The sequence below is a fragment of the Balaenoptera physalus genome, assembly GCF_965194825.1.
Source record: "Balaenoptera physalus genome assembly, chromosome: 11".
In the NCBI taxonomy this organism is placed as follows: domain Eukaryota; kingdom Metazoa; phylum Chordata; class Mammalia; order Artiodactyla; family Balaenopteridae; genus Balaenoptera; species Balaenoptera physalus.
This window is the reverse complement of record NC_138896.1, coordinates 71,405,620-71,432,256: the sequence shown is the minus strand read 5'-3', so window position 1 is coordinate 71,432,256 and position 26,637 is coordinate 71,405,620. Positions and strand designations below refer to the sequence as shown.

The 26,637-nt window shown below is 45.5% G+C and overlaps 1 protein-coding gene across 6 annotated transcripts; it reads left to right on the top strand.

Annotated features, from left to right (window-relative positions):
• IP6K2 (inositol hexakisphosphate kinase 2) lies at positions 1 to 26,637 on the top strand. 6 transcript variants are annotated; one of them, XM_082413586.1, is made up of 8 exons: positions 31 to 108; positions 1,565 to 1,591; positions 1,681 to 1,780; positions 17,760 to 18,087; positions 19,989 to 20,211; positions 21,561 to 21,736; positions 25,237 to 25,427; positions 25,866 to 26,637. In XM_082413586.1, exons 4-8 carry the CDS (start codon positions 17,886 to 17,888, stop codon positions 26,364 to 26,366), a joined length of 1,293 nt encoding a protein of 430 aa, XP_082269712.1. In that variant the 5' UTR covers positions 31 to 108; positions 1,565 to 1,591; positions 1,681 to 1,780; positions 17,760 to 17,885; the 3' UTR covers positions 26,367 to 26,637. The 6 variants fall into 6 exon arrangements, with proteins under 6 accessions (XP_082269715.1, XP_082269711.1, XP_082269712.1 ...); XM_082413587.1 differs by lacking the exon at positions 31 to 108 and having other exon boundaries at positions 1,573 to 1,591; positions 1,669 to 1,780; XM_082413589.1 differs by lacking the exons at positions 1,565 to 1,591; positions 1,681 to 1,780 and having other exon boundaries at positions 1 to 108; positions 25,237 to 25,412.

The following is a 26,637-nucleotide window of genomic DNA, read 5'->3' as shown; positions in this document are numbered from 1 at the left end:
GGGGCTCCGGGAGTGAGGCGCGGGGGGCGGGGCTCGCCGCAGCGGCCGCCATCTTGGTGGGAGAGAAACAATAGGACGGAAGCTCCGCGGGACCGGCTGAAGTAGCAGGTAACGCCTGCTCTGCTCGGCCTACCGCTCTGCCGCCCCAGGGGCTTTGGAGGAGGGTTTCTCCGGGTCGTCGGGGAGCGAGGTCTCTGGTTATTACGGGTGTCCCCTGGTTTTTTGGTAGGGGCTCTCCCGCGATGATGGGAGTAGGAGAGATCTCTCAGGGTCCTTGTGGGGCCAGATTTCCCCGGGTCATTTGAGAGAGGCATTATTTCTTCAGGTTATTGGGGAGAGACGATTTCCCCTGGTTTTGACGGGCAGGATCTTCCCTGGTCATTGTGGGGGGGGGGGTTCCCGGATATTTTGGTGGTGCGGGATCTCCCCCTGTCATTGAAGTCTCCAGTCATTGGGGAGGGCAAGATCTCCCGGGTCATTGAGGGGGCCTCCCCAGGACATTGGCGTCCACGATCTCCCGGGTTATTGACGGGGGTCTCCTTGCGTCTTTGGCTGGAGAAGTCAGCCCAACGCCTCAGGTACGGTTACCTGCGGCCTGCAGATGTGCAGCCATTTTGAGTGTTGAATGTCAGTTGGACTTGTCAGCTGGTGTCTGGTGGGGGAATCTGCACACCTAACCTTCTTATCCCAAAAAGTCCTAAAATGGATCCGGGGACATCTTCTTAATAGTGATCAGCTTCACCATGGATGGAGCTTTCATTTCGTTCACGTTGGATTACAGACAGTTTTTTGTCTTTTGCGTCCTAATGATTTGTTTCATTTCTGGCTTTTATTCAGTTTCATATATTAAAGCCGAATTGCAGAAAAATGAGTCCAAATGTTGTGAAAAGAAAATGTAAAAACCAGTAAAATCTAGTGCTCTTAAATACCGGGGAAATAAAACTAGTCACTGATTGGAATGAAACATTTTGGTAACAAAATGTACATAGAACAAGAATAAGATAAAATCATCTGAGAAAATAGTTTTAAGTACTGAAACTTCTAAAAAGTGGTAGCAGAAATGTTGCAGATCACAAGTTTTATGATACTTTGTATAAAGCGCCATGATTACAGTAGTTTTGATGAATTCTAGTATTTAATTATTTGCTGTATTTGCATTTTTAGCAGGGTAACATTTTAAGTGAACTAAAATGCTTATTTACCTAGGTTGCTGCTGTGGAGTTTGTGTAATTGCATCCTGTAATCTGGTGTTAAGTATTTAACGAGAAGTTTCAGGGCAGTATTGTTATTGTTTTAACTTCAACCACTACCAGAATTAGAAACTGAGCAAAATGAATACTTTATCATATTGATGTGATAGGCCAGTGGATCCCTTAGTAACTTTTTCTGGAGGCAAAAGTCAGTTGAATGGTTAACTGTTACTCCAGTTGGTTGACCTGCTTTGTGACTTTAGACTAGAATTCTCAGGAATTGTTAGAAATAAGGTGAATGAGAGCTAGGACTGGAGTTGATACAATTGTAAAAACCAGTTTAGCAAATGTAATAGACTTCTTTTTGTTTCAAGGCTTCGCAGGTGACAGACAAGTACATGGTATGCCAGCCCCATATCTGTCTGAGCAGTGGAATGTGTGAGGAAGGCACAACTACTGACTGATGAACCTTAACCAGTCTTCTTTGCAGAGGGGTGCGAGGGGTGCCAGAGCCTTCCGTAAGCACCGGAGGGAGATATCACCCGTATCTAGGCAACAGGGATGAGCCTCCCTGAGGCCAGCTTGCTGAGGTGAAAAATTTCCATTGTTTGGTTCATAAAGAGGATGCACTGGGGAAGAATTTTTCCTTTAAGTGATGTTGTTTTACCTAGTGGGGTAATCACCTTAGACAAATTGAACACATTTTTGTGTAGTAGATGATTGCTTTCATGTGATTACATTTTAAAGCATGTTTTTGTTTTTTTAATAAATTATATTTTTGCCTATTTGCATACCAAGTAATAAAGGTAACAAGTAGTACTAGTGTTTTGTAATACATTCTGGTAGCAAGGAAGGGGCCTTTTCCCGCAATATTGAATTTAGCGTTTACCTCAGAATTTGAACAAAAAGAGTCTCCTAAAATGATGGATACTTGGTTTGGGTTTGTCAACCATCCATCCATCACCAGCTTCTGCAGTTACCAACTCCTAGCCAATCTTGTTTCATTTACACTCTGCCTTCCTCCCCTCCCCTTTAAAAAAAAAAAAAAAAAAAAGCTGAATTTTTTAGGAAACCTATCCCCAAAGTGTATATTATCCAAAAGTATTTCATTGTGTATCTCTAAGACAAGGAGCTACCCATGGTTTTTACACCATTATTATGCCTAAAATACAATGATAATTCCTTAATTTTTTTTTTCAAATATTCAGTCATGGTCAAATGTCCCTGATTGTCTCATTATTTTTTTATAGTTGGTTTGTTCAAACTGGGATCCAGATAAAGTCTGCATATGGCATTTGATTGAAGTGTCTCTTTTGTCTCTTAAATTTATATATGCTTACTCTGTTTTGTAATTTATCTGTTCGAACAACTGTCATTTATCCTGTAGGGGTTCCCATATGCTGGCTTTTGCTGATCACACCCTGTGCTTGAGACCTTTTGACTCTGGTGGCTGGGTTTGAAGGAGTCACACCTGTATATCTTTTCAGTGAAGAAGTTGTGTTGGAACTGCCAAGGCTCATTGAAAAGTGAGCCCCAGACGGTGAACTCTGAGGGCTGTCAGGGACCTATAGGGCCACACAGTGCAAGAGCCTCCTCCTCTCTCTGTGTCATGTGGTCCAGATTTTCCATGTGGAACAGAGAGGAGATTCTTACCCTTGGCCTCCAGGAGGATGAAGATGTTTTGCTCCTTGTCTCCTTCCAGACCTCCTTCTCTCACACTGACGTTGCACCCTCTGCTCACAGGCTGTTCACAATTATGGGGGCCTCGACCCAGTGCTCTTCTTTCTTTGCACATTACTCTTGGGGTGCCTTCTGCCGTCCCTTTGTAGGTAATTCCCAAATCTGTTTTCAAGTTAAGTTCACTCAAGCTTCACTCCCACTGCTTCCAGCTGTCTGCTGTACATTTCTTCTTGATTGCTTGATCATCCCTTATATTTAAGTGTCTGAAGCTCAACTCACTATCTTCTCAGCTGTTTCTGACTTCATGAACAAAACATCCTTGTTCTGACTTGTTGTGAAGACTCAGTATCTGACTCATCCCTCTAATTTGATTCCCTGAATCAGGGATTCTGAAGATAGGGTCCGTAGTTGCCCGCTCCACAAATTGTATGCAGAGTTCAGTGAGGGTGTGAATTTTCAGGAGAGTCCCACAGTTGTCTCAGATTCTCTAGGGGGTCTGTTGCTCCCTCAAGGGTTAAGGACAGTGTGCTACACCTCGCCATCTACCAAGTCCTGCTTCTTTACCTTCTCCCCCTCCTTCCTTGATTCTTCTGTGTAGGCTGGGCAGGGCAGCTGGCTCTGTGGGTGCAGTGGAGAAGACAGGAGACCCTGTGCCCTGCCATGTATGCCACTGAGTAGGGGAGGTTACATTAAAGAGGTCTGAGACAGGTGTCTGGAGATAGCAGTCCTGATGTCTTGGTGGCCCTAGAACCTGAGGGCTGTCAGGATGTTTTCCCGCCACCCCCTGCCCAGCAGTTGAAGGCAGAGCCTCTCTGAAGCCAGGTTTTTCCTTGTCTCTCTGCCTGGTTGTTTTTCCTAACATAAAATGTCGCCACCATACTCCAGAATCCAGTGGCTCACATACTTTATAGGTTGGGTCAGAGTGAAACAGTGGGTCCGATCTTTTAAAATCTATGCTCCCAGCAATTCTACTTCTAGGACTTTTTCGTACAAAAATACTTCACAGGTGTGCAAAGACAGATACAAGGATGCTCACTGCATTATTATGGTAAGAAAAAAGTTGGAAATAGTGTCAGTAGGGAAGTCGATAAATACATTATGATTTTGTGTGACTATTATGCAGCCTTTAAAAGGACTCATATATAGACAGAGGTAGCAAGATGTCTAAGTCATATAGTTTAGTTGGGGGGGAAATGGCAAAACAGAGGACAACTATTGAATGATTCTACTTATATGGGAAACTGGAGTACTCAAATTTGTAGAGACAGCAAGTTGAATGGTGGTTACCAGGGGCTGGGGGGTAGGGAGAGTGGGGATTTATTATTTAATGTATATAGTTGCAGTTTGAGATGATGAAAAAGTTCTGGAGATAGTGGTGATTATTGCACAACAGTGTGGATGTACTTCATGCCACAGAACTGTACACCCCAAAATATTTAAAATGGTAAATTTTATATTGTGAGTATTTTATCACTGTTTTTTTAAAGTTAGGTGAGAAAAATAAAGCTGATTTTACTTGGGAAAAAAAAGGCAAAACAACACATATAGCCCGATCCTATTTGTGGAAAGAATAGAAAAATGCACTGAAGAAAATCTACAGGATAAAGAGACCCCAAACTAATAATGGTGGTCATTTTATCACACTTGTAACCAGTTTAAAAATGTCTTTTTTAAGAGCTAAGCAGGATGTCCCTTGGTACTCCATTCCTCTACCTGTTGCGGAAGCCCCGTTTCTTCATCCGCCTCGCACAAGTGCAGGCTTACCATGCCCTCATCCACTTATACTGTCAAGTCCACCCTCTGGCCTCCATCTTCCATTGGACTTTTTGTAGGAACTGGAATGGTGGACAGAGGATAGCTCACGTTTGAGGAGTGCATTGCATGTAAGCCAGGCAGTAGGCTAGATTTTTTAATCTTGTTCCCACCTTATGGCACCTACATAAAACTACCATGACTGGTTTACAGATGAAGGCAGGCACCAAGAATAGGTAAAACACCATTTATACCCAAGTATAAGGCAGGCCTCAATTTGTCAGGGAGATTTTATTTTATTTTATTTTTTAATTTATTACTTATTTTACTTATTTTTGGCTCTGTCGGGTCTTAGTTGCGGCACGTGGGATCTTTCCTTGCGGCGCGCGGGCTTCTCTCTAGTTGTGGCGCGCAAGCTCCAGGGTGCGTGGGCTCTGTAGTTGTGGCGCGCGGGTTCCAGAGCACGTGGGCTCTGTAGTTTGCAGCACGCAGGCTCTAGTTGAGGGGTGCGAGCTCAGTAGTTGTGGTGCGTGTGCTCAGTAGTTGTGGTGCGCGGGCTTAGTTGCCCCACAGCATGTGGGATCTTAGTTCCCTGACCAGGGATCAAACCCAGGTCCCCTGCATTGCAAGGCGGATTCTTTACCACTGGACCACCAGGTAAGTCCCCTGTGAGAGAGATTTTAAAATAATTTTGTGGTACAACTCAACTGTATAAATTTACAGAGAAGTACTTGAAAGTTGGATTTCTTGTAATATTTGTTATTTTAATTTTCACATACATATTTAGTTATCTAGAATAATGTATTCCTTTAGAAGTTATGCTTTTTACCCACATAGTTCATGAAGTAGTTCTGCTCCAACTTGCTTGCTTGCATCTTTGCCATTCCTGTAGCCACTTTTGGAGGTGCTTTCCTCTTAAACACTCCTTCTCCCCTCTCAGTGTTGGAGATGTGACATTGTCGCTGGAACCTTTACCCCAAGCTGGTTGTGACCTCTGCAGTGCGACCCTTTTACTGTGTTGATTTTTTAAAATGACAGCTTTATTGAGATATAGTTCACATACCATATAATTCCTCCCAAAGAAATCCTGTATCCCTCATTCCCATTGTAGCCCCCCTCCCCACTGGCCCGTCAGTCTTCCTGAAAGTCCTCTCACACTGACATGTTTGAAAGGACACTACTGCACTGTGTTACACTTCAGGACTGGAGAGAGAAAGCAAGTCGGTGCTGCCCAGCTGATCCTATTGTCAGATGTGGTGGTATGTTCCAAAGGTAGTTGCTTTGTGACCAGGGAGGCTGTAGCACTTTATCATTTTGCCATTTTCTACATGGGAGATTGGAGGTTTAGGACTTTGACTTACTCAGCTTACAAGAATTTGTTGGCCCTGAGCATGCCTCACATACTGCTCAGGTGCACCTTGGGTTCATTTTTTTTTGTTGTTTGCAGATATTTTCTCCAATCTCTTTGGAGAAATTTTCATTAATAGTGTTCTCTTCCAATTGAAGTTATGCTAATTCACTCTTATAAGTAAGGATTAAGCTATGGAAAACAAGTAGTAACATCTCTCCCCAGCATTATTGGTATATGACGACCAAAAGTTAATATTCTAGTGCCAAGAAAGAGTTTTTGTTCTGTTTGTTTGTTTGTTTGTTTGGCCGCGGCATGTGGAACTTCCCCATCTAGGGATCGAACCCATGCCCCCTGCATTGGAAGCACACAGTCTTAACCACTGGACCACCAGGGAAATCCAAGAGTTTTTGTTCTTTATGCCAACAAGATGCCCCTTGGTTAAGACTGAAATGGTTGGGAGTATGATAACTTCTAAATGTGGTATCCAGGTCAGAACAGGTAGCAAAATAAGCACCTGGTAACAACAGAAAAGTCATGCCTTGATTTGATTTTGTGCTAGTGAAATGTAGCTGTTATAGAAGTGATGTGGTCAACACCTACAGCTCCCACCCACAAAAAGTAAAAATGATAGCAGCTACGGCTGCCTTGCCTAACACCCTCACTGTGCTACGTCTTTTACCTGTGTTCTTTTCATTCCTGGCCACTCTGCAAGGTGGTCAGAAGTCTCATCCCACTCTGGACGGAAGGATTTCAGGCTTTGGGTTTTCTTGAAACCTTTCTGACTTGGAGACAGAGCTCCAGTACCTGCTTTCACAAGCCCCTTTGGGCAACTGGAGTCAGCCTGGGCCTCTTCTGCTTGCTCTCTGTCGTGGCAAATTCACAAAGCTTTCTTTGCACTGCTGGATTTTTTTTAACTCGTCTTGTGAATGTATTTAACTGAAACTCATAATTGATCAAATGGGAGATCATTTAGTATTACCTGTATTCTCTGTGTATCCATCTGTTTACCTTACTTGAGACAAATACTTGTTGTAGAAATTGAGTGGCCAATCCCAAGCCTAAGGAAGAGTAGAACTTTTCTTTTAATGGAATAAGATGTGTTAGAGACCAGGAAGCAGAACACTTGGCTCTAGTGTTATTTCTGCACGTAGTTTTCAAGAATGTGCCCGCTCAGTACCTGAGCTGGATCCCAAAGGCAAACCCCCCGAGCCACATCAGTCTGTCTTAACCCCACCACAGCCCCTTGCCTTGAGCCTTGTTCATCTTTAAGATGGGCTGCTCCAGGGCCACAGGGCTTTCCTGTCCACAGCTGCACACTCAGAAATGAGGTGACCCCATGGGCTGGGTGTGCTTGTCATACTCTCTTGGGGAATGCAGAAATCTTGAATCGCCCTGCAATGTTTGTTTTATAGGAGTAATAGACTATTTTTGTTTTACAAGTATAAAACTAACATTGGATATGCATTTTTACTAAAACCTTCCCACCTTCTCATCTGTCCCAGTCTCTGATTGAGATCCCAGGTCATGTCTATACAAATTCAGTGTTTTTGCTGAGGCTGCAGCAACATTTGTCTTGGGATTAACCTAAGTCCAAGCCTGCCGGCTTTCACTTTGATACCCATTTGCTTAATGTGCTTTAAACTTGGTATATGTGGACTGTGCCTTACTCCTCCTTCCCCTCTCATGAGCGAGAGTTCACAGTTCAGCTTCTTTTACAGGGTGCCCATGGAGGTGTGTGGACCCCATATCTGTTGGCTCTAGTGCTAAACATAATCATACTGTTTCCTTGAGAGATTGCCCGAGTAAGCAACAAAGGAAGAAGAGAGATGGATGAAGTATACTTGGCCAAAGAATGTATGTTTTTATGAGCTTGAGCAACCTGACAGGAAAAACATACACCAATAACTGTTAAAGCACTTACTTGCACATTGCCGAGATTACTGTCTACCTAAGTTAGGTTTTTTTTTCTTTTAAATTTATTTTATTTATTTTTATTTTTGGCTGCATTGGGTCTTTGTTGCTGCACGCAGGCTTTCTCTAGTTGCGGCGAGCGGGGGCTACTCTTCCTTGTGCGCCAGCTTCTCATTGCGGTGGCTTCTCTTGCTGCGGAGCACAGGCTCTAGGCGCGCGGGTTTCCGTAGTTGTGGCTCACGGGCTCTAGAGCGCAGGCTCAGTAGTTGTGGCTCACGGGCTTAGTTGCTCCACGGCACGTGGGATCTTCCCAGACCAGGGCTCGAACCCATGTCCCCTGCATTGGCAGGCAGGCGGATTCTTAACCACTGCACCACCAGGGAAGCCCAGTTAGTTGGTTCTTGTTGAACATTTTCAGTTTTTCTTCTGTTATGAATAGAGGTTTTACATATAAGGCAGTGAAAGTTGTCCTTTCACGAACAGTGTCTATTCTCCAAGGTGAGTGCCTCTAGAGAGACAGCTGAGGTGCTTGCCAACCCCCTGCTGAAGGTGTGGGTTTTTCTTGCTCTGTGTCCTTATCGGAGCATGAGAACACACATATCTCTCCCTTAGGTTCTTTGAGATGCTCCTGCCCTTTGTAGAACCTGTGCTAGGTTTTATGGGTGGCTTGGGATGCTGCACCTACATGCTGCAGAGGTGCCAGCTGCCACCTGACAGACTCTGGGCCCTGAAAAACTGATGGATGTGGCCAACACATCTGGGGCAGATGAGGGCTGGGAAAGGAAGGAACAGGCTACCCCTCTCCCGGGAATGATTTATCTCGCTCTCAAAGAGTGTTTTTACTTTGAAAATACCTTAGGCTCTTTGCATAGAACCAAAGAAAGGGAATAGTGGTAAAATATCAAAAGTGGAAGTGCCCCTTTGGCCTTCCCTCCCAATCCTCATGTCTGTTGACTGACTGAAGTCATTGCCCTTCTCACAAGCTGGGTGATTCCAAAGGAGTCAGTGTGTAATTTGCTTCAGAACTATGGGTGCAGTTGAACTTGATTTCCCTAAAGAAGTTTTTAATATTTTGCTGTGCCTTATTGTGGAAAGAAATCTCAGGACTCATAGAAGATGATTGACAAATGGTCATGTGTTAAGATATAGTGCTGTGACCTATGCGGTGTCAGGAATTTTCCCACTCCCATATCTCGTTCTTTTCCTGGCTGATCATGGAGGAGCACTGACTGTACTTAGAGTAGTTGGGTGATCAAAGCTGCCATGTTGATGCTGTTAGCCTGGGATGCTTAGCAGACCCTTGAGGGGAGTATTTACCTGAGTGAGGTGTTGTGAGGACCCAGAGGAAGTTGTGCCCTCTGGGCACAGGATCTGGTGTAGCACAGGTCACACGTGTCCCTCCACCAGCAGGTACAGCCCTCATTGTGCTGGCCTGGGCGGGTCGGGGCTGCCTGGGTTCTGTGGCTGGCCATGAGGACTGAATCATTTTTGGCACCACTAGTTTCAGAGGATGAGTTCATGTGTCATCTGGTTTGGGAACTGGCTGAGAAATGAGCAGGGGTAAACATTGACCACAGGCAGGGAGCATATAATCTTGCCTGAAGCTAATGGACTGTTACTTAACTGGCACATGAAAGAACCATGACTAAGGTAGGAAAGTCCCCCATAGATCGAGACCTCAGAACAATTTTGGCCATAGTCTTCAAGGGTCACTTCTGCATGTTCCTGTTGTGTATGTTTCCCACATGGTGGTGGGAGTTGTAGTCTGCATCAAGGAGGAGGAGACTGGAGATGGAAAATTGCCCTTGAAGAGGGGAAACAGGCTTTTTAAGGAGGACTGATAATTCTTGGTGTGTGTATGGAATACATGTAGGTATTTATAAGTAAATTTGATATTCTGATAAAGGGGACATGTGACACCTTAGAATCAATAATTTAGATTTTCTTGAAGGAGTAGTGCTCCAGTTTTAGCTAGAAAAACTTTTTAAATTGCCAAAACTCTGTAATTCAAGCATTGTAACTGAGGAACATATTTCTAGGTAGGCTGAAAGCTCCTTCTCCCTGTCCCCCTCCATATTGGGACCCTCTAGTCTTTCATTCCAGAAATCTGGTCTGATGAGGCAAAGAGATGGGGCAGTGTGATCATGCTGCTGGTTCGACAGAGAAACCTCTGAGAGGCTGCTGTTTCCCTTATGGAAAAGCTTGTCCGGATTTTTGGAACAGAATCTGCTGTTTCATTTGTCCCTCAGAATTGGTGGAAGGATCTGCATTGTTGTGACTTTTCGTGAAATACTTCCACTTACAACTTGCAACTTGTAGTTTCTCCTTTATTAAAACTAGAATAAAGGGACTTCCCTGTGGTCCTGTGGCTAAGATTCCATGCTCCCAGTGCAGGGGGCCCGGGTTCCATCCCCAGTCAGGGAGCTAGATCCCACACGCCTCAACTAAGAGTTTGCATGCTGCAACTAAAAAAGATCCCACATGCTGCAAGGAAGAGCCTGCACGCGGCAATGAAGATCCCATCCTGCGTGCTGCAACTAAGATCTGGCGCAGCCAAATAAATTAAAAAAAAAAAACAAAAAAAAAACAAGAATAAAATGCTGATGAGGGGGGAAATGAACACCTGGTGTTGGACCCCAGGCATTTGTGTCAAGTTAATACAAGGCTTCTGTGTCTTGTCTCTCTGGCCCTGCTGCATTCTTTGGTGGAACCAGCGCCTGCTATGACATGGGGGTGACCCTTCCAGCCTTCTTAGCAGTGACTCTTTCATCTCAAAGTACCTGTCATTTTCCATGATGAGGCCTAGGTGATCTGGTGCCTCAGTGCACCCATCTGTAGTGGGAGTGATCTTAGTATCTACTCCAGAAGGCTGTCATAGGAGGGAGGGAGTTACAGAACAGACTAACAGCTTGGTAAACGGTAACTCTTTTCTCTGACATGGTTGTATCCCATTGTCACTGAAGATTGAGTTGGTCACTTCCTCCTCTGACCTTTCAGCACCTTGTACACATTTTAGGGACAGGATGTGTTGGGGTTATTATCCTCCCTTGTTTACATGTGGTCGGTCTCCCAGGATCTCCATCATGGAGTGGAGCTCTGAGCATGCAGTGTGGGTTGCATCGGGGTTTTTTGGCAGATGAGTTTAAAACCTTCAAGAGCTGAGCAGCCATCTGGGTTTCTTATTTCAGTTGTAGTGAATTATTTTTCCCCCTAATATTTTCACTCCCAATTATAAAGGTAACAAACACATGCTCTGAGTTCGAGAAAATTTCAAGAAGTTTGGAACATTCAGAAAACTGAAGAGATGGGAATAACAATCTTACCACTTAGTACTGGGCAGATCCAGCTTTTGTGGTGGCTGAAGTTTATATAGTGTAACAAATATATATAATTGATTTATATAAATATATAATTATAAGTACCGTCTTTAAACAAAAGAATTTACAATTGTGAAAACAATAAGGTAAGAAAGTGAACTTATCTACAAAACAGAAATAGAGTTACAGATGTAGAAAACAAACTTACGGTTACCAGGGGAAAGGGGAGGGGAGCGATAAATTGGGAGATTGGGATTGACATATATATACTTCTATATATAAAATAAATAACTAATAAAGACCAACTGTATAGCACAGGGAACTGTACTCAATACTCTGTAATGGTCTATATGGGAAAAGAATCTAAAAAAAAGAGTGAATATATGTATATGTATAACTGATTCACTTTGCTGTACACCTGAAACTAACACAACATTGTAAATCAACTATACTCCAATAAAAATTTTTTTTAAAAAAAGGGCTTCCCTGGTGGCTCAGTGGTTGAGAATCTACCTGCCAATGCAGGGGACAGGGGTTCGAGCCCTGGTCTGGGAAGATCCCACATGCCATGGACTTTATTTTCTGGTGGGGCAGAGTGGAGGAGACAGAAAATAAACAGGACAAATAAAACATATAGTATGTTAGGTGGTGATAAGTGCTGAGGAGAAAATAAAGCACGGTTGTGTAAGGAATGTGGGTGGGGAGATATGGCACTTTTAGATGGGGTGGCTAAGGAAGACTTCATTAAAGAGGTGATATTTGCATAAAGAGCTGAAGGAGGTACGAGAGTGAGCCAGGGAGATATCTGGGGAAAAGTGCACCAAGCAGAGGGAATGGCAAGGACAGAGACCCTGAGGTAGGTATGTATCAAGCATGTTTGAGAAATAACAAGAAAGCCAGTATAATTGGAGCGGATTTGCTGTTGATTTTTCTTTTGTCATGGGTGTTTTACTGAAAGGCTTATTGGACCGTTATGCTTCTGTTCTGCCCATTTATGTGTAAAGTATGCTTTTGCTTTGGCTTTACAAGAATTAAAAAAGACAACTGGAACTTCCCTTGTGGCGCAGTGGTTAAGAATCTGCCTGCCAATGCAGGGGACACGGGTTCGAGCCCTGGTCTGGGAAGATCCCACATGCCGCGGAGCAAATAAGCCCTCAGGCCACAACTGCTGAGTCCGCGTGCCACAACTACTGAAGCCTGCGTGCCTAGAGCCCGTGCTCTGCAACAATAGAAGCCATCGCAATGAGAAGCCCGCACACCACAACGCAGAGTAGCCCCCGCTCACCACAACTAGAGAAAACCCGCGTGCAGGAATGAAGACCCAACACAGCCAAAAATAAATAAATTAAATTTATTTAAAAAAAAACTATTTAACAGCTAATATGATCTTTTAATTACAGTCTTTTCTGATTATTAAAATAATTTGTACTTATGAAAGTTTTGTAAATTAAAAAAGAAAAAATTCAAGCTGTTTATTGAAATATAATTTATATACAATAAGATTCATTGATTTTATTTATTTATTTTAATTAATTAATTTTTTAAAAAATTTCTGGCTGTGTTGCGTCGTCATTGCTGTGAGCGGGGGTTACTCTTCGTTGCGGTGCGCAGGCTTCTCATTGTCGTGGCTTCTCTTGTTGCGGAGCATGGGCTCCAGGCGTGCGGGCTTTAGTAGTTGTGGCACGTGGGCTCAGTAGTTGTGGCTTGCGGGCTCAGTAGTTGTGGCTTGCGGGCTCTAGAGCACAGGCTCAGTAGTTGTGGCACACGGGCTTAGTTGCTCTGCGACATGTGGGATCTTCCCAGGCCAGGGCTCAAACCCGTGTCCCTTGCATTGGCAGGTGGCTTCTTAACCACTGCGCTACCAGGGAAGCCCCAAGATTCATTGATTTTTAAGTCTATAATTTGATGAGTTTTGACAAATTTATGCAGCCATGTAATCACTGTTCCAGTCACAGCATAGAACATCTTCATTACCCCTAAAAGTTCTCTTGGACCTCTTTGCAGTCAGTCCTATTCCCCTACCTCTGCCCCCTGGCAACTGCTTATCTACTTTCTGCTATTACAGTTTTGCTTTTTCTTGAATGTCGTAAAAATGGAATCACACAGTATATAGTCTTTTGCGATTGGCTTTTTTCAGTTAACATAATGCTTTTGTGATTAATCTTTGTTGTTGCATATATCAATACATTCCTTTTATTGCTGAATAATATTCCATTATATGGATACACCACAGTTTGTTTATTCATTCACCCATTTGATGGACATTTGGGTTGTTCCCACCTTTTGGCTATTGTGAATAGTGCTGCTGTGAACATTCGTGTACAAGTCTTTATGTGGACGTTCATTTTCATTTCTTTTAGGTAAATACCTATGAGTAGGATTACTGGGTCATATAATAAGTATATGTCTAACTTAATAAGAAACTGCCAAACTGTCTTCCAAGGTGGCTGTACTTCTTTTATTCCCACCAGCAACGTTTGAGAATTCCAGTGACTGACCCTGGTGGTATAGTCATGGGTTGTGTATGGATGTGTGCAGATGTGGGCAGTGGCTCTGGGCTCATGGAGAGGAGGTGCAGATGGTGAAGATTATTCTTCCACCATTGGGCTAGTGTGCTTCACACCGTCTCCTGTGACTGCCCAACCCTGGGGCTTTTCTTGAGGCGGAGTAAGTGGCCCCAGCAGATCCCATTTGTAGCCTCATTAACCACATTCTAGATGTGTGAGCTAAGGGCCCAGGGGGTTTTCATGAGTCATAGTTGTTTTATTTGCAATATTTTATAAGTTAAGACTATTAAGGCATTGTTTCCAGCAGATCCTTAAACTAATTTGATAGATTTAGGGAGATGGGCTGTGGGGGAAATCTATGTCCTGTCCTAGGATGAATCATGTTCTGTGTTTCTTACCTATCGATAGTTTCATGGACAAACGTGAGGCAATGTGGAAAGCTAAAATAGATGCTAAATCTGAAGCCAGTGTTTTATGGTTATTCCCTATCTCACTAGATACAGGGTCCACACATCACATGGACTTCTCAGTAACCATTAATATTCTAGGATTCCTGGGAAACTGGGCCTTAGACCTCAGATGTTTAAAAACCTTTAAGAGATCCAACTGCTCAAACCACATGTGGAACAGAAAAAGAGTAGCAGTGAAACAGAGCAGGTGCTTTGGGCATTTTTCTTTCTTCTGACCAGGCTGAAGCCACTAGAGAAGAAGCTGATCTGGGGTGTAATCCTTGGGAAGTTGATCCTTCATTTTCCCACAGGGACAGGGTCTGTAAGGGACCCTAGAACAAAAGCTCCATTTCTTTGTCTGAAGCCCCAAATGTAAGAAGTATGTTGTATAGAGAAGCCATAGTTATCTTCATATTGAGAGATTGAACATAATTGAAATCAAAGAATCACAAAACAGGACTTACCTTATTATGTGCAATGCAATGATTTTTACTGTTTTTTTCCTATTTGATTAAAACAAACTGCTGATTACCACTCACTAATTTGATTATACTACCCACAGAGTAGAGATCTACCCCAGGCCTCTCCTCCTCATTTTACAGGCCAGAAAACTGGAACCCAAAGGGAGCAGGGACTTGGAATCTTCCTCCAAGCAATTGAATGGCAGAACTGGGACTAGAATCTGGATCCACCTCACTACAGGATCAATTTTCTCCCTAATTCTACCATTTAGGAGTTTCCTCTGTCATCAGGCTTGGCACAGGCGAGAAAGGGCCTTATTTTCCTTGCCTCTCTACCTAAGATGATGATTCTTCTCTGGGGAGCAATGTCCTGTGGACTGCCAGAGTTGGGTGCTGGCGGGAGGGTTGGCAAGGTTCTGTGTCAAAGTTCCAGCAGCTAATGAACACATGGGAGACCTGGGAGAAGGAGGTATAGACCCTCACTGGGCTTTTCAGCCTCCAGCCACACCCACGAACCATACTCCAGAGAGCTGCCATGAAGGACCAGTTTTTGTTTTGGATTTTTCGCTGGAGGTGGGGAATGGGTAAGAGAGATGCCTGGAGAGAGATTTTTTTTCTACTTAATTGAATACATTTAAGGAATCTTGAACAGAATTGGAAAGGGATTGCATTGGTGTCGGCATTGCTGTAGTAACAAAAGGAGTTTTACACGTTTATGAAAGGTTTGAATTGTGTTTCTAAAGCCTGGCCCATGGGGAGCATCTTGTGCTTTCACGGTTTCATAATTATGGTACCTGGTTCTTGCTTGGGTACTGGTAGACCGATCATGAGTCAGTAGCTTTCCTTTTGTGTTGCTCTTACTCAAGAGGTCTTTTTCACTACTGAAAAACTGGTGTGAACTGGTCTCTATAAACCTAAAGGGCTTGCGTGGCCAAGCATCTCAGAGCTCCACCTTCCGGAGAGAGCCTGGAATGGCTGGGAGGTACTCATCCTTCGAGCTGATTGCCTGTGTTGTGTCTTGGGACTCCTCACAGTACATGCCCTCCTGAGGGCTTCTGTAATGAGAAGGTAGTGCCAGGTGAGAAATCAGAACCTTTGGTATTCTGCTCTTTGCATGTAGGAAAGCTTATTGATTCCTAATCCTTGAGTCCGATGGGCGCCCACTGTCGGTTCTCTCTGAAAGGAAGAGATTAACACCAGCTAAACTCTTTATTTATTTACTTTTAAAATTACTTAATTTATTTTTTGGCTGCGTTGGGTCTTTGTTGCTACGCGTGGGCTTTCTCTAGTTGCTGTGAGCGGGGGCTACTCTTCGTTGTAGTGCATGGGCTTCTCATCGCGGTGGCTTCTCCTGTGGTGGAGCACAGGCTCTAGAGCGCGTGGGCTTCAGTAGTTGCGGTGCATGGGCTCAGTAGATGTGGCTCTCAGGCCCTAGAGTGCAGGCTCAGTAGTTGTGGAGCACGGGCTTAGTTGCTCCATGGCATGTGGGATCTTCCCAGACCAGGGCTCGAACCCCTGTCCCCTGCATTGGCAGGTAGATTCTTTACCACTGCGCCACCAGTGAAGTCCCTAAACTCTTTAAAAGAGGCTGCTTTATAAACAGAAAATATAAATACACGGTGAAAGCACTGTCACAGGACAAGGTAAATGTCCCATATACTTTTAAGTGCTATACCAAGGCAGATGTGCCAGAGACCTTGGGCCCCAGTGGCAGCCGTGTGGGGGCATCCAAAAGGTTGAGGTTCATTTGGAAACTGTGGCTTCTTGTCCCTAGCCCTGGATGAGTTTCCTCAGCTCCCAGAATCAGCTTCATTGTTTCCAATAGGGAGAGAGGTGTCTACCTCATAGAAAGTATCCCGAGGACCATATGAAGTAAGTTCCTATAGTGAGCCTAGCATAGACTGGGGTGCTTTACCCACCTTACAGGACAGTGGGCAAATCTCCAACCAACCCATTCTCACCACCACCATCTCAGTTGGAGTCATGGGAGTTGGAGGAGTTCCCAGTAAGAAACCTGTACAGATACTGAAATGTAGCCCAAGCCCCGTTAGTAGTGCTAGTAGCAACTGTGTAGTCTGTAAATTATAGACAGAAAACAGAATGAGGTTGACATACCCTGAAACGGTCCACAGGCGCATAGAGGTGTGCTTTGCTGAGATCCATTGTGCTTGGGGATCTGAAGTCAGGTCTAAGTTCCTGGATCTCAGTGAATGAGACACCTGAGTGCCCCAAGAATGCAACTTTGGTTTAAAGGTTGAGCCCCAGCTTTTGGAGATGGGGATAGAACGGATAAAAATAGTTGGTGACCTAGAATACTGTGTATCTTTTTAAAAGGAGTTAGCCAGCCTCGATCAGTTGTTTTTCGATACAGACGTTAATCATTAAAGCTAGGCCCAAGCTCCACTGCTAATAAGGTTAATGGGGCTTGTCTTTGGCCTTGAGCAGGGCAGTGTGCGCACCCTGGGGGAGTAAATCTTACTAGATGGTGCATAAGTAGGTTTTCCCTTTAAATGCATTTTATAAAAACATAATTAACAACCAAGAGTGAACCCTAATGTAGACTATGGTGCTGTATCAGTATAGATTCATCATCATATGTAACAAGTGTACCACTCTGATGGGGGATATTGATAATGGAGGAGGCTATCCATGCATATGCGGGGCAGATGGGAAATCTCAGTATTTTCTCAATTTTGCCGTGAACCTAAAACTGCTCTAAAAAAATAAAGTCCATTAAAATATATAATTAACGGAGGGACTTGGATGTCAATTTCTGTAAGTTTAACAATTTTATTAGAAAATGGTAAGATTTAATCAGAATATTAGGTTTGAAATTGTGATTTTACCTAAAATCACAATTTCGTCGTCGTGGCTTCGCGGTAGTGACTTTCTAACGCCTGGTGGGGTGATTGGGGCTGTTTAATGGTCCCGCAACCTGTCCCTGCCAGTCGGCTTGGGCCGGCGGGGGAGAGCTCTGGCTGCTTGTTTCTGTGGGAGGAGGCGGGGCCGAAGTGGGCGGCGTGGGCGGGACCCCGCGGGAGCTCAGGCTGTTTTTGTCTTTCTGCTGGAAGAGGAGGGCTAGCACCTCTAAGGCGGTTCCTGTCCCTTTCCAACTCCGTTGTCACTCTTTGCTTCCGGCAGAGCGTCCTGGCCCACACAACCGAGGAGCTGAGGCCAGACAGACGGACGCACGGACAGACGACAGAGGACGCCCTGGCCGCTGGACCCCGCTGCCTCCCCCTTCTCCCTGCTGCCTGCACCTGGAGGATGAGCCCAGCCTTCAGGGCCATGGACGTGGAGCCCCGCGCCAAGGGCATCCTGCTGGAGCCCTTTGTCCACCAGGTCGGGGGTCACTCGTGCGTGCTCCGCTTCAATGAGACGACCCTGTGCAAGCCCCTGGTCCCGAGGGAGCACCAGTTCTACGAGACCCTCCCTGCGGAGATGCGCAAATTCACTCCCCAGTACAAAGGTGAGCCCCCAGCTGCTGTAGGGGTCGCCAGCGCCTGGCAAGGACATGCAAGGCGTCGCGGCCAAGGAAGGCCCAGGCAGCCATCCCCGGAGCCCTCACCCCTCCCACTCACTCTGTTTTCTCCCTCCTCCTTCTCCTCTTGGCCCTCCGCCCAGCACCTCACACCCTCAGTTTTCAAGTCCCGGTAAGATTGCTCAATTCTGTTTTGTTTTGTGGGTTTGTTTTGAGTTTATTTTTGGTGGAAGTGTAGTTGTGTTTTATGTTCAGGTGTCTCTTTATCTCGGTAACCCATAATCCCCCATGAGGAGACATCCGGGGAAGACTTTGGGAGGATTTTACCCAGAATGCTTGCCGCCTGCTTTTTGTCCTCCAGGAAACCAGAAGCCCTGTTGATTAGGTAGGCTGGGAGCAGAGTTGAGTCAGATGGAATGCAGGAGTGGGAGGCTTGTGCTGATTAGCTGAAGCCCTTTGCTATTACGGAATGTCCCCGAAATGGCTATATTACGGCAACCCTTTGATTCACATATGGTGACTCTTTCTTCCTTTTTATAATGCATTTTGGTGGGGGTGGGGGGAATCAGCAGCCAACAGCATGGTGTGGTCTTTCCTGGGGAGGGCGGAGATCCTTTGTAAATCAGGAAGAATCCATTAAGGAAATTAATTTTAAAGTTGCATTGCCTGGTTATGCAGAAGACTCTTGAACAACTTGGGTTCTTCTGGAACTGTTGAAACATGCTCTTTGAAGACAATGTACTGGGCGTCTCTCTTTGTACTCTGAATATGCATGTGTGTTGCGGTTGGGGTGGGGGAGTTGGGGGCCCTCACTTGGTCCTTCTCTGTTGTTTTTTCCAGGACAAAGCCAAAGGCCCCTTGTTAGCTGGCTGCCCCTGCCCCCATTTTTTCCCTGGTTCTTTTCCCATGGCCACAGGAAAATGTGGTCCCCTGAATTCCCCACCCCGGCTCCTCTGCGCCCAGAGCCAGGTACCACCTCAGAAGTGTCGTCTCTCTGAGCACGCATTCCCCTGCAGCAAGGACTGAGCAAATTGAGTGATCCCAGGCCACAGAGGCCTGGGAGGAAAGGTGTTCAGCCAGTCGGCTGTAAGGCACTCGTCGGCACCTGCTGAAACACTCCCACCTGACAGCCCCCTCCTCAAAGACTGTCTAATTACACATGGCAGGTTCTAGAGACTCGGGGAGAGCTGCTTTCAAGGCCACTACGCGTCTGTGCTCCCAGCCCAACCCTATTTGCCTTGTGTTCATTTTGTTCTTTTGTGACATGAGACTGCAAAGACCAATAAAGCAATATATTCAAGAAGGGCAAAAGGCTTGGGGTGCCCAGTGGCGGGGCGCTGCAAGAAGCCTTTGCTAGGGTGTCTTTTGTGCTGTGTGGTTTGTTTCGTTTGCTCCTTTATTTTGTTTTGCTTGCCCAGTCTTCCCTTACTGTTGGATGCTTCTTACCCCTCAGGCAAATCTCTGTTCAGGCTCTGCTTTAAAGCAAGCCTCAAGGCTGTTGGAGTTACTGTTTAGGGCCTTAAAAATTCCCACAAGATATAAAGAGCAAATGTTTTTACGTCTCTCTTAGGATTAGAGGAATTACATAAAAATTAATAAACATTTTCAATGATGGAAAAATGTGTCTTGTAATTCTTTGGCTCTTGCCTTGTTGAGTGCATCAGAGAGGAAAACTCTCAGCCATGTTTGCTCCCTAATTGCTTGTCTTGTATGGTGTCATCTTTTCTAGATGTTTTGATATTTGTTAGGTTTGCAGATGAGTTTGGGGCCTCTGGCAACATAGAGACTAAGGAACAGGGTAAGAAAAAAATAAATGTTACAATCATGTTATTTGTAACACATCTTCCTGTGGAATTAAAAGTCCTCTTTGTTCCTCACCCTTCTTCCAGGTGTGGTATCTGTGCGCTTTGAAGAAGATGAAGACAGGAACTTGTGTTTAATAGCATATCCATTAAAAGGGGACCATGGAACTATGGACAGTGTAGATAACTCAGACTGTGAACCAAAAAGTAAGCTGCTAAGGTGGACGAACAAAAAACATCATGTCCTAGAAACGGAAAAGATCCCTAAGGACTGGGTGCGGCAGCACCGGAAGGAGGAGAAGATGAAGAGGTGGGTATAGACTGAGAGGAGACTGGACTCCGTGGGAGAGGAGGGATCTCAGTTACAGCCCAGTCCCCTGGGGCTAAGGACTCACACTATGGACTTATTAGTAGGTACCTCGTCACTCAGTGGTCAGTTCCCACATGGCGTGCCCAGCTTCTCTTTAATTGACTCTGAGTTATATCATGCCATTTCGGGTAAAACAACTAGTGGCAGCTGTAAAAAAGTTTCAGTCACTCACTCCTTCTGCATCTGCCCTGTGCCAGGCCCTATGTGGCATCTTGGGGATGTAGCAGTGACCCAGACAGAAGCCATCCCATCACCTCAGGTTGTTCACTGATAGTGGGAGACAGAATGGTCAGTTGGGCATAACCAGATCTTGGGGTTCCCCGTAGGCAGAGCACTCCAAGTGCCACACCTTGGCAGAGCTTGTGAAAAGATAAATTATATATATATTAAAAACGTAGCTGGGCTTCCCTGGTGGCGCAGTGATTGAGAATCTGTCTGCCAATGCAGGGCACACGGGTTCGAGCCCTGGTCTGGGAAGATCCCACATGCCGCGGAGCGGCTGGGCCCGTGAGCCGCGGTTGCTGAGCTTGCGCATCTGGAGCCTGTGCTGGGCAACAAGAGAGGCCCGCGCACCGCGATGAAGGGTGGCCCCCGCTTGCCGCAACTGGGGAAGGCCCTCGCACAGAAACGAAGACCCAACACAGCCATAAATAAATAAATAAATAAATAAATAAATAAATAATGTTAACTGTAAAAAAAAAAAAAAAAAACGTAGCTAAGTAGGTTGACTTATTCTCGTGGAATTTCAGTCTCCAGCATTCTGAGTCAGGGAACCTGGATGTACCAGAAGCCAGGGGGTGTACTGCCTAGAAGAAGAGGGCAGTGAAGGCTGCCTTGCAGGGTGCAGGCTGGAGGCAGAGGTTGTTCTTTCATCGAAGGTTTTCCTTACTGTAGAAAAACAACTGTAGAAAAACAGCGAGCTGACCCCCCCCCCTTTTTTTTAAATCAGCTGTCTTGGGACTTCTCTGGAGGTTCAGTGGTTAAGACTCCGCACTCCCAATGCACAGGGCACGGGTTCGATCCCTGGTTGGGGAACTAAGATTCTGCATGCTGCGCAGCCTAAAACAAAAAAAAAAGAAAATAAATAAATAAAAATTAAAGTTTCTAAATAATGAATCAACTGTCGAGGTATAATATACTACGGTAAATGAAGTGTTTAATGTGTACACTAAAACAACCACCACATCAAAGTATCAAACTTCCTATCACTCCAGAAAGTTCCTTCATGCCTCTTTGCCCCTGAGTTTTGATCAGATATTATGATTTATTGGCTCCTTGTCTCTTTATAGCCATAAGTTAGAAGAAGAATTTGAGTGGCTGAAGAAATCTGAAGTCTTGTACTACAGTGTAGAGAAAAAGGGGAATGTCAGTTCCCAGCTTAAACACTACAACCCTTGGAGCATGAAGTGTCACCAGCAACAGTTACAGAGAATGAAGGAGAATGCAAAACATCGGAACCAGTACAGTATCCTTTGTTCATAGGGCATCTCTGCCTTGGGGAGAAGGGAGGGCAAGTGAGAGGAGACCCTAACGAGCTTGGAGAGAGAAATTGGATTTTTTTTTAGTCATGGTTGTGCTAGGACACCCTACGTGGTAACTGTGGGCAGATATTACTTCCCTCGGGGCTGAAGGCTGGTCTGGGAGTGCAAGCGCTGGGGAGGGAGTCTGATGGGTTCCTGGGGGTTAGGGTCACCTCATGGAGGGACCAACCTGCACCCGGGGGGCTTTAGCCTGGAGTGCAAGGACCTGGTTCGTGTTTTCAGACTCCTACGGAAGTCCCCAAATAGTGCTTAACTGCCAGGGTCTGAGGTGGGGTAGGACTGACCTTTCAGTCTGGTTCACCAGGTTAGCACATGAAGAAAACACAGGGTCCTTTCTTTTTTTTGGAGTCAGGGAACCTGGATGTACCAGATAGAATAATGCATTGAACCTCGAAGTACCAGTCACCAATGTTCAGCAGTTGGTTAACCCAGTCATGTCAGTCTCCTGTCATGACTGTCTCTATACACCCAGCAGCCCCCAGCTGAACACTCTCTGAAGCAAGTGTCAGATATTTCATTTTATCTGTATACACCTCAGAATGTATCTCTGAAAGATAAAGATATTTTAAAACATTAATACCATTATTACTCCTTGAAAAGTGGGCAGTAATTCCTTACTATCAAGTGTCTAATTTGTGACCCCATTTTCCTAATTGTCTCATAAATATTTTTGTTGATGATTTGCTTGAATGGGGATCTAAATGAGGTTCACACATTGCATTTGGTTGAAATGTTTAAGTCTTTTAAAATACCCTTTCTGGTTTTTCTTCTTGGAAATTTCTTGTCAAAGAAACTGGGTCTTCTAGAGTTGCCCACCATCTGGATTTTACTGATTACATCCTGTGGTGTCTTTTACACGTTACTCTTTCCCCTCTGTTTCCATTGAGTTGATAATTTGATCTACAAGCTTGATCAGATTCAGGTTCAGTTTTGGGGGTGTGGGGGCAGGAATCCTTCAGAGATGGTATTGTAGCTGTCCATAGGGAAGCACAGTGTTTTGTTGTCTTTCTCTTTTGTATTGCCGTTGCCTTAGAGCCGTTTTTTCATTAGGTGATTTTCTCATTTTGTCATTCCTTTTTCATTCATTAGCTGGAATCCTTCTGTAAAGAGAAACTCTTCCTCATCAACTATATGCTTATCCTGAGGTATAGTTCATATAGGAAAGGCAGGTTAAGAGTTTATTTTCCTTTGTTTACTAGATTTAGAATAATGAGATGGTTTCTTAACACCCTCCAAAGGTGACCAGTGAGGTTTTCAGCATCGTTATGAACCCATGAATTTAAACATATTTGACGTGTTTTAGTCCATTGCAGTTATCTTTACTGATGCTCAAATTGTCCCATGCTTGGCAAGTGGGAGCCTTTCAAAATAGGCTCCTGAGTCATTTTGACACAATCACAGTAGTCTCTGATGGCTGTCTTTCTTTCCGGTATGAAGAACTGGTACAGGCTCATGTATGTTTCATACTCCAGATGTGAATTCAGTCATTCTTCTACGCCAGGGGTTGCAAACTTTTTCAGTAAACGGCCAGTGAATATTTTAGGCTTTGCAGACCATACACTGACTGTATCACAACTCTGCCATTTGTAGCCTGAAAGCAGCCATAGATAATAATGTAAATGAATGAATGTGGCTGTATTCCAATAAAACTCTATTTATGGTCACTGAGATTTGAATTTCATTCAATTTTCATGTGTCATGAAGCATTACATATAGTTTTTTTTTTTAGTTCTTATTTTTACTATGATTTTTTTTAACGTCTTTATTGGAGTATAATTGCTTTACAATGGTGTGTTAGTTTTTGCTTTATAACAGAGTGAATCAGCTATACATATACATATATCCCCGTATCTCCTCTCTCTTGCGTCTCCCTCCCACCCTCCCTATCCCACCCCATACAGTTTTTGACCTCTTAAAAATATAAGAATAGGGCTTCCCTGGTGGTGCAGTGGTTAAGAATCCGCCTGCCAATGCAGGGGACACAGGTTCAAGCCCTGGTCTGGGAAGATCCCGCATGCCACGGAGCAACTAAGCCCGTGCGCTACAACTACTGAGCCTGCGCTCTAGAGCCCACGAGCCACAACTACTGAGCCTGCATGCCGCAACTACCAAAGCCCACGCACCTAGAGCCCGTGCTCCGCAACAAGAGAAGCCACTGCAGTGAGAAGCTGGTGCACCACAATGAAAAGTAGCCCCCACTCGCCACAACTAGAGAAAGCCTGCGCACAGCAACAAAGACCCAACACAGCCATAAATAAATAAGTGAATGAATGAATGAATGAATAAAAAATAAAAATATATAAGAACCAGTGGACCTCCCTGGTGGTGCAGTGGTTAAGAATCTGCCTGCCGATGCAGGGGGCACGGGTTCGAGCCCTGGTCCGGGAAGATGCCACATAGCATGGAGCAACTAAGCCTGTGCACCAGAACTACTGAGCCTGTGGTTTAGAGCCTGTGAGGCACAACTACTGAGCCCTTGCGCCACAATAACTAAAGCCCGTGCGCCTAGAGCCTGTGCTCCGCAACAAGAGAAGCCACTGCAATGAGAAGCCCACGCGCCGCAACAAAGAGTAGCCCCCGCTCGCCGCAACTAGAGAAAGCCTGAGCGCAGCAGCGAAGACCCAACACAGCCAAAAAAATGTAAGAACCATTCATTCCTAGCTTACAGGTTATACAACACTGGGTGAGCAGGGGGTCATGGTTCACTGGTCCCTGCTCTAGGAGCACTGGTCTGGGTACTAGGGGAGCTCATACATCCAGTCATTGTTTCTAGATCTTTTCAGTGCCCACGTCTGGGAAATACATATTTATTTTAGAAAACTTTTCATGAGTTCATATTGATATTTCTAGTTCATATTTAAGACTAGGATTTACTGAATTTATTTGATGTTCTGTTTGTAATTTAGGACAGTATGTTTCTATTTTTGTTTTGCTATTTGTGTCACTTTAAAAAAATATTTATTTATTTATGGGTGCTTTGGGTCTTAGTTGCAGCACACGGGATCTTCATTGCGGCATGCGGGATCTTTTAGTTGCAGCATGTGGGATCTTTTTAGTTGTGGCACGTGAACTCTTAGTTGCGGCATGTGGGATCTAGTTCACTGACCGGGGATCGAACCTGGGCCCCCTGCATTGGGAGCGCAGAGTCTTAGCCACTGGACCACCGGGGAAGTCCCTAGGACAGTGTATTTTTGGACCGTGGTCCCACATCTTGCTGAGTTCAGGAAATGATGTGTGTGTCTCCCAGGCTGTTCTCAGGCCAGTTCCCTGACAAGAATTGAAGGTGCCTTTCAGCCTGGGCTGCCTGCATGGGAGATATAGCAGGATCTCTGGGGCACTGGGTGCAGGCCTTGTACCCTGGGAGTGCCAAGGCCCCGTGGAGCAGCACCTTTTCATTAGAGGGGCATTGTCCTTAACCACTCAGAATTTATCTTACTGGAGAACCTGACTTCCCGTTATGAGGTGCCTTGTGTCCTGGACCTCAAGATGGGTACGCGCCAGCATGGTGACGATGCTTCAGAGGAGAAGGCAGCCAACCAGATCCGCAAATGCCAGCAGAGCACATCTGCAGTCATTGGTGTGCGCGTGTGTGGCATGCAGGTGAGAGGAGTGCAGGTGCGTGGAGTGGGCTGGCTGGGGCATCCAGGAGCTGCCATTCTCCCACCGTGGCACAGTCCCGTTTTCTCAAAAGATTCCAGATTTGAATGAACCTGTCACTTTCTGGTTAGAAAAGGAAGCATGCATGCATGGGTAATCGTCTCTGGGGTTGGCCTGGCTGGCTGAGTCCAGAGGCTGTGGACAGGAGGGGGAGAAAGGCAAGAAAGTTAGGCCCTCTCCACCAACACATACACTTGAGCAGGGGGCTGGTGATGGAACCCAGGTCAGAGGGCTGCATCCTGAGTGGGTGTTGATTGTCAAGGACGGTGTCTCTTGTGACTGGTGTACTTAACAAGTTAAAGGATCTGATCCAGGGCTGTCATATCGCTGCCACTCCCCAGGGTCTAGGCCCTGAGTTGGCTGTCAGCACCTCACCTGCTGGTCTCCCTCCCACAGGTGTACCAGGCAGGCAGTGGGCAGCTCATGTTCATGAACAAGTACCACGGACGGAAGCTGTCCGTGCAGGGCTTCAAGGAGGCACTTTTCCAGTTTTTCCACAACGGGCGGTACCTGCGCCGGGAGCTCCTGGGCCCTGTGCTTAGGAAGCTGACTGAACTCAAGTCCGTGTTGGAGCGACAAGAATCCTACCGCTTCTACTCAAGCTCCCTGCTGGTCATTTATGATGGCAAGGAGCGGCCTGAAGTGGCCCTGGACTCAGATGCTGAGGACTTGGAGGACCTGTCAGAGGAGTCAGCCGACGAGTCGGCTGGTGCTTATGCCTACAAGCCCATCGGCACCAGTTCGGTGGACGTGCGCATGATCGATTTCGCACACACCACTTGCAGGCTGTATGGTGAGGACAGTGTGGTACACGAGGGCCAGGATGCTGGCTATATCTTTGGGCTCCAGAGCCTGATAGACATTGTCACAGAGATAAGTGAGGAAAGTGGGGAGTGAGCTTGCTGGCTGCAGCAGTACCTGAGAGACTCTCTCTCCCAGGCACAGCTGTGCTGCGTCGGGGAGGAGGCCAGTATGGCCAGGCGGTGGCCCCTGCAGCCTGGAGCTGATGCGCAGAGGCCTCTGTGAGTCCCAGCCTGAGCCAGCCCCAACTGCTCTCGGAGTCTTTATTTATTTTAACTCTCTCTTCAACATTCCACATTTGATGATGCAGATACCTCTTTCTTCCCTGAGTGTAAATGTTCTAATACAAATCTTTTTGTTAATTGTA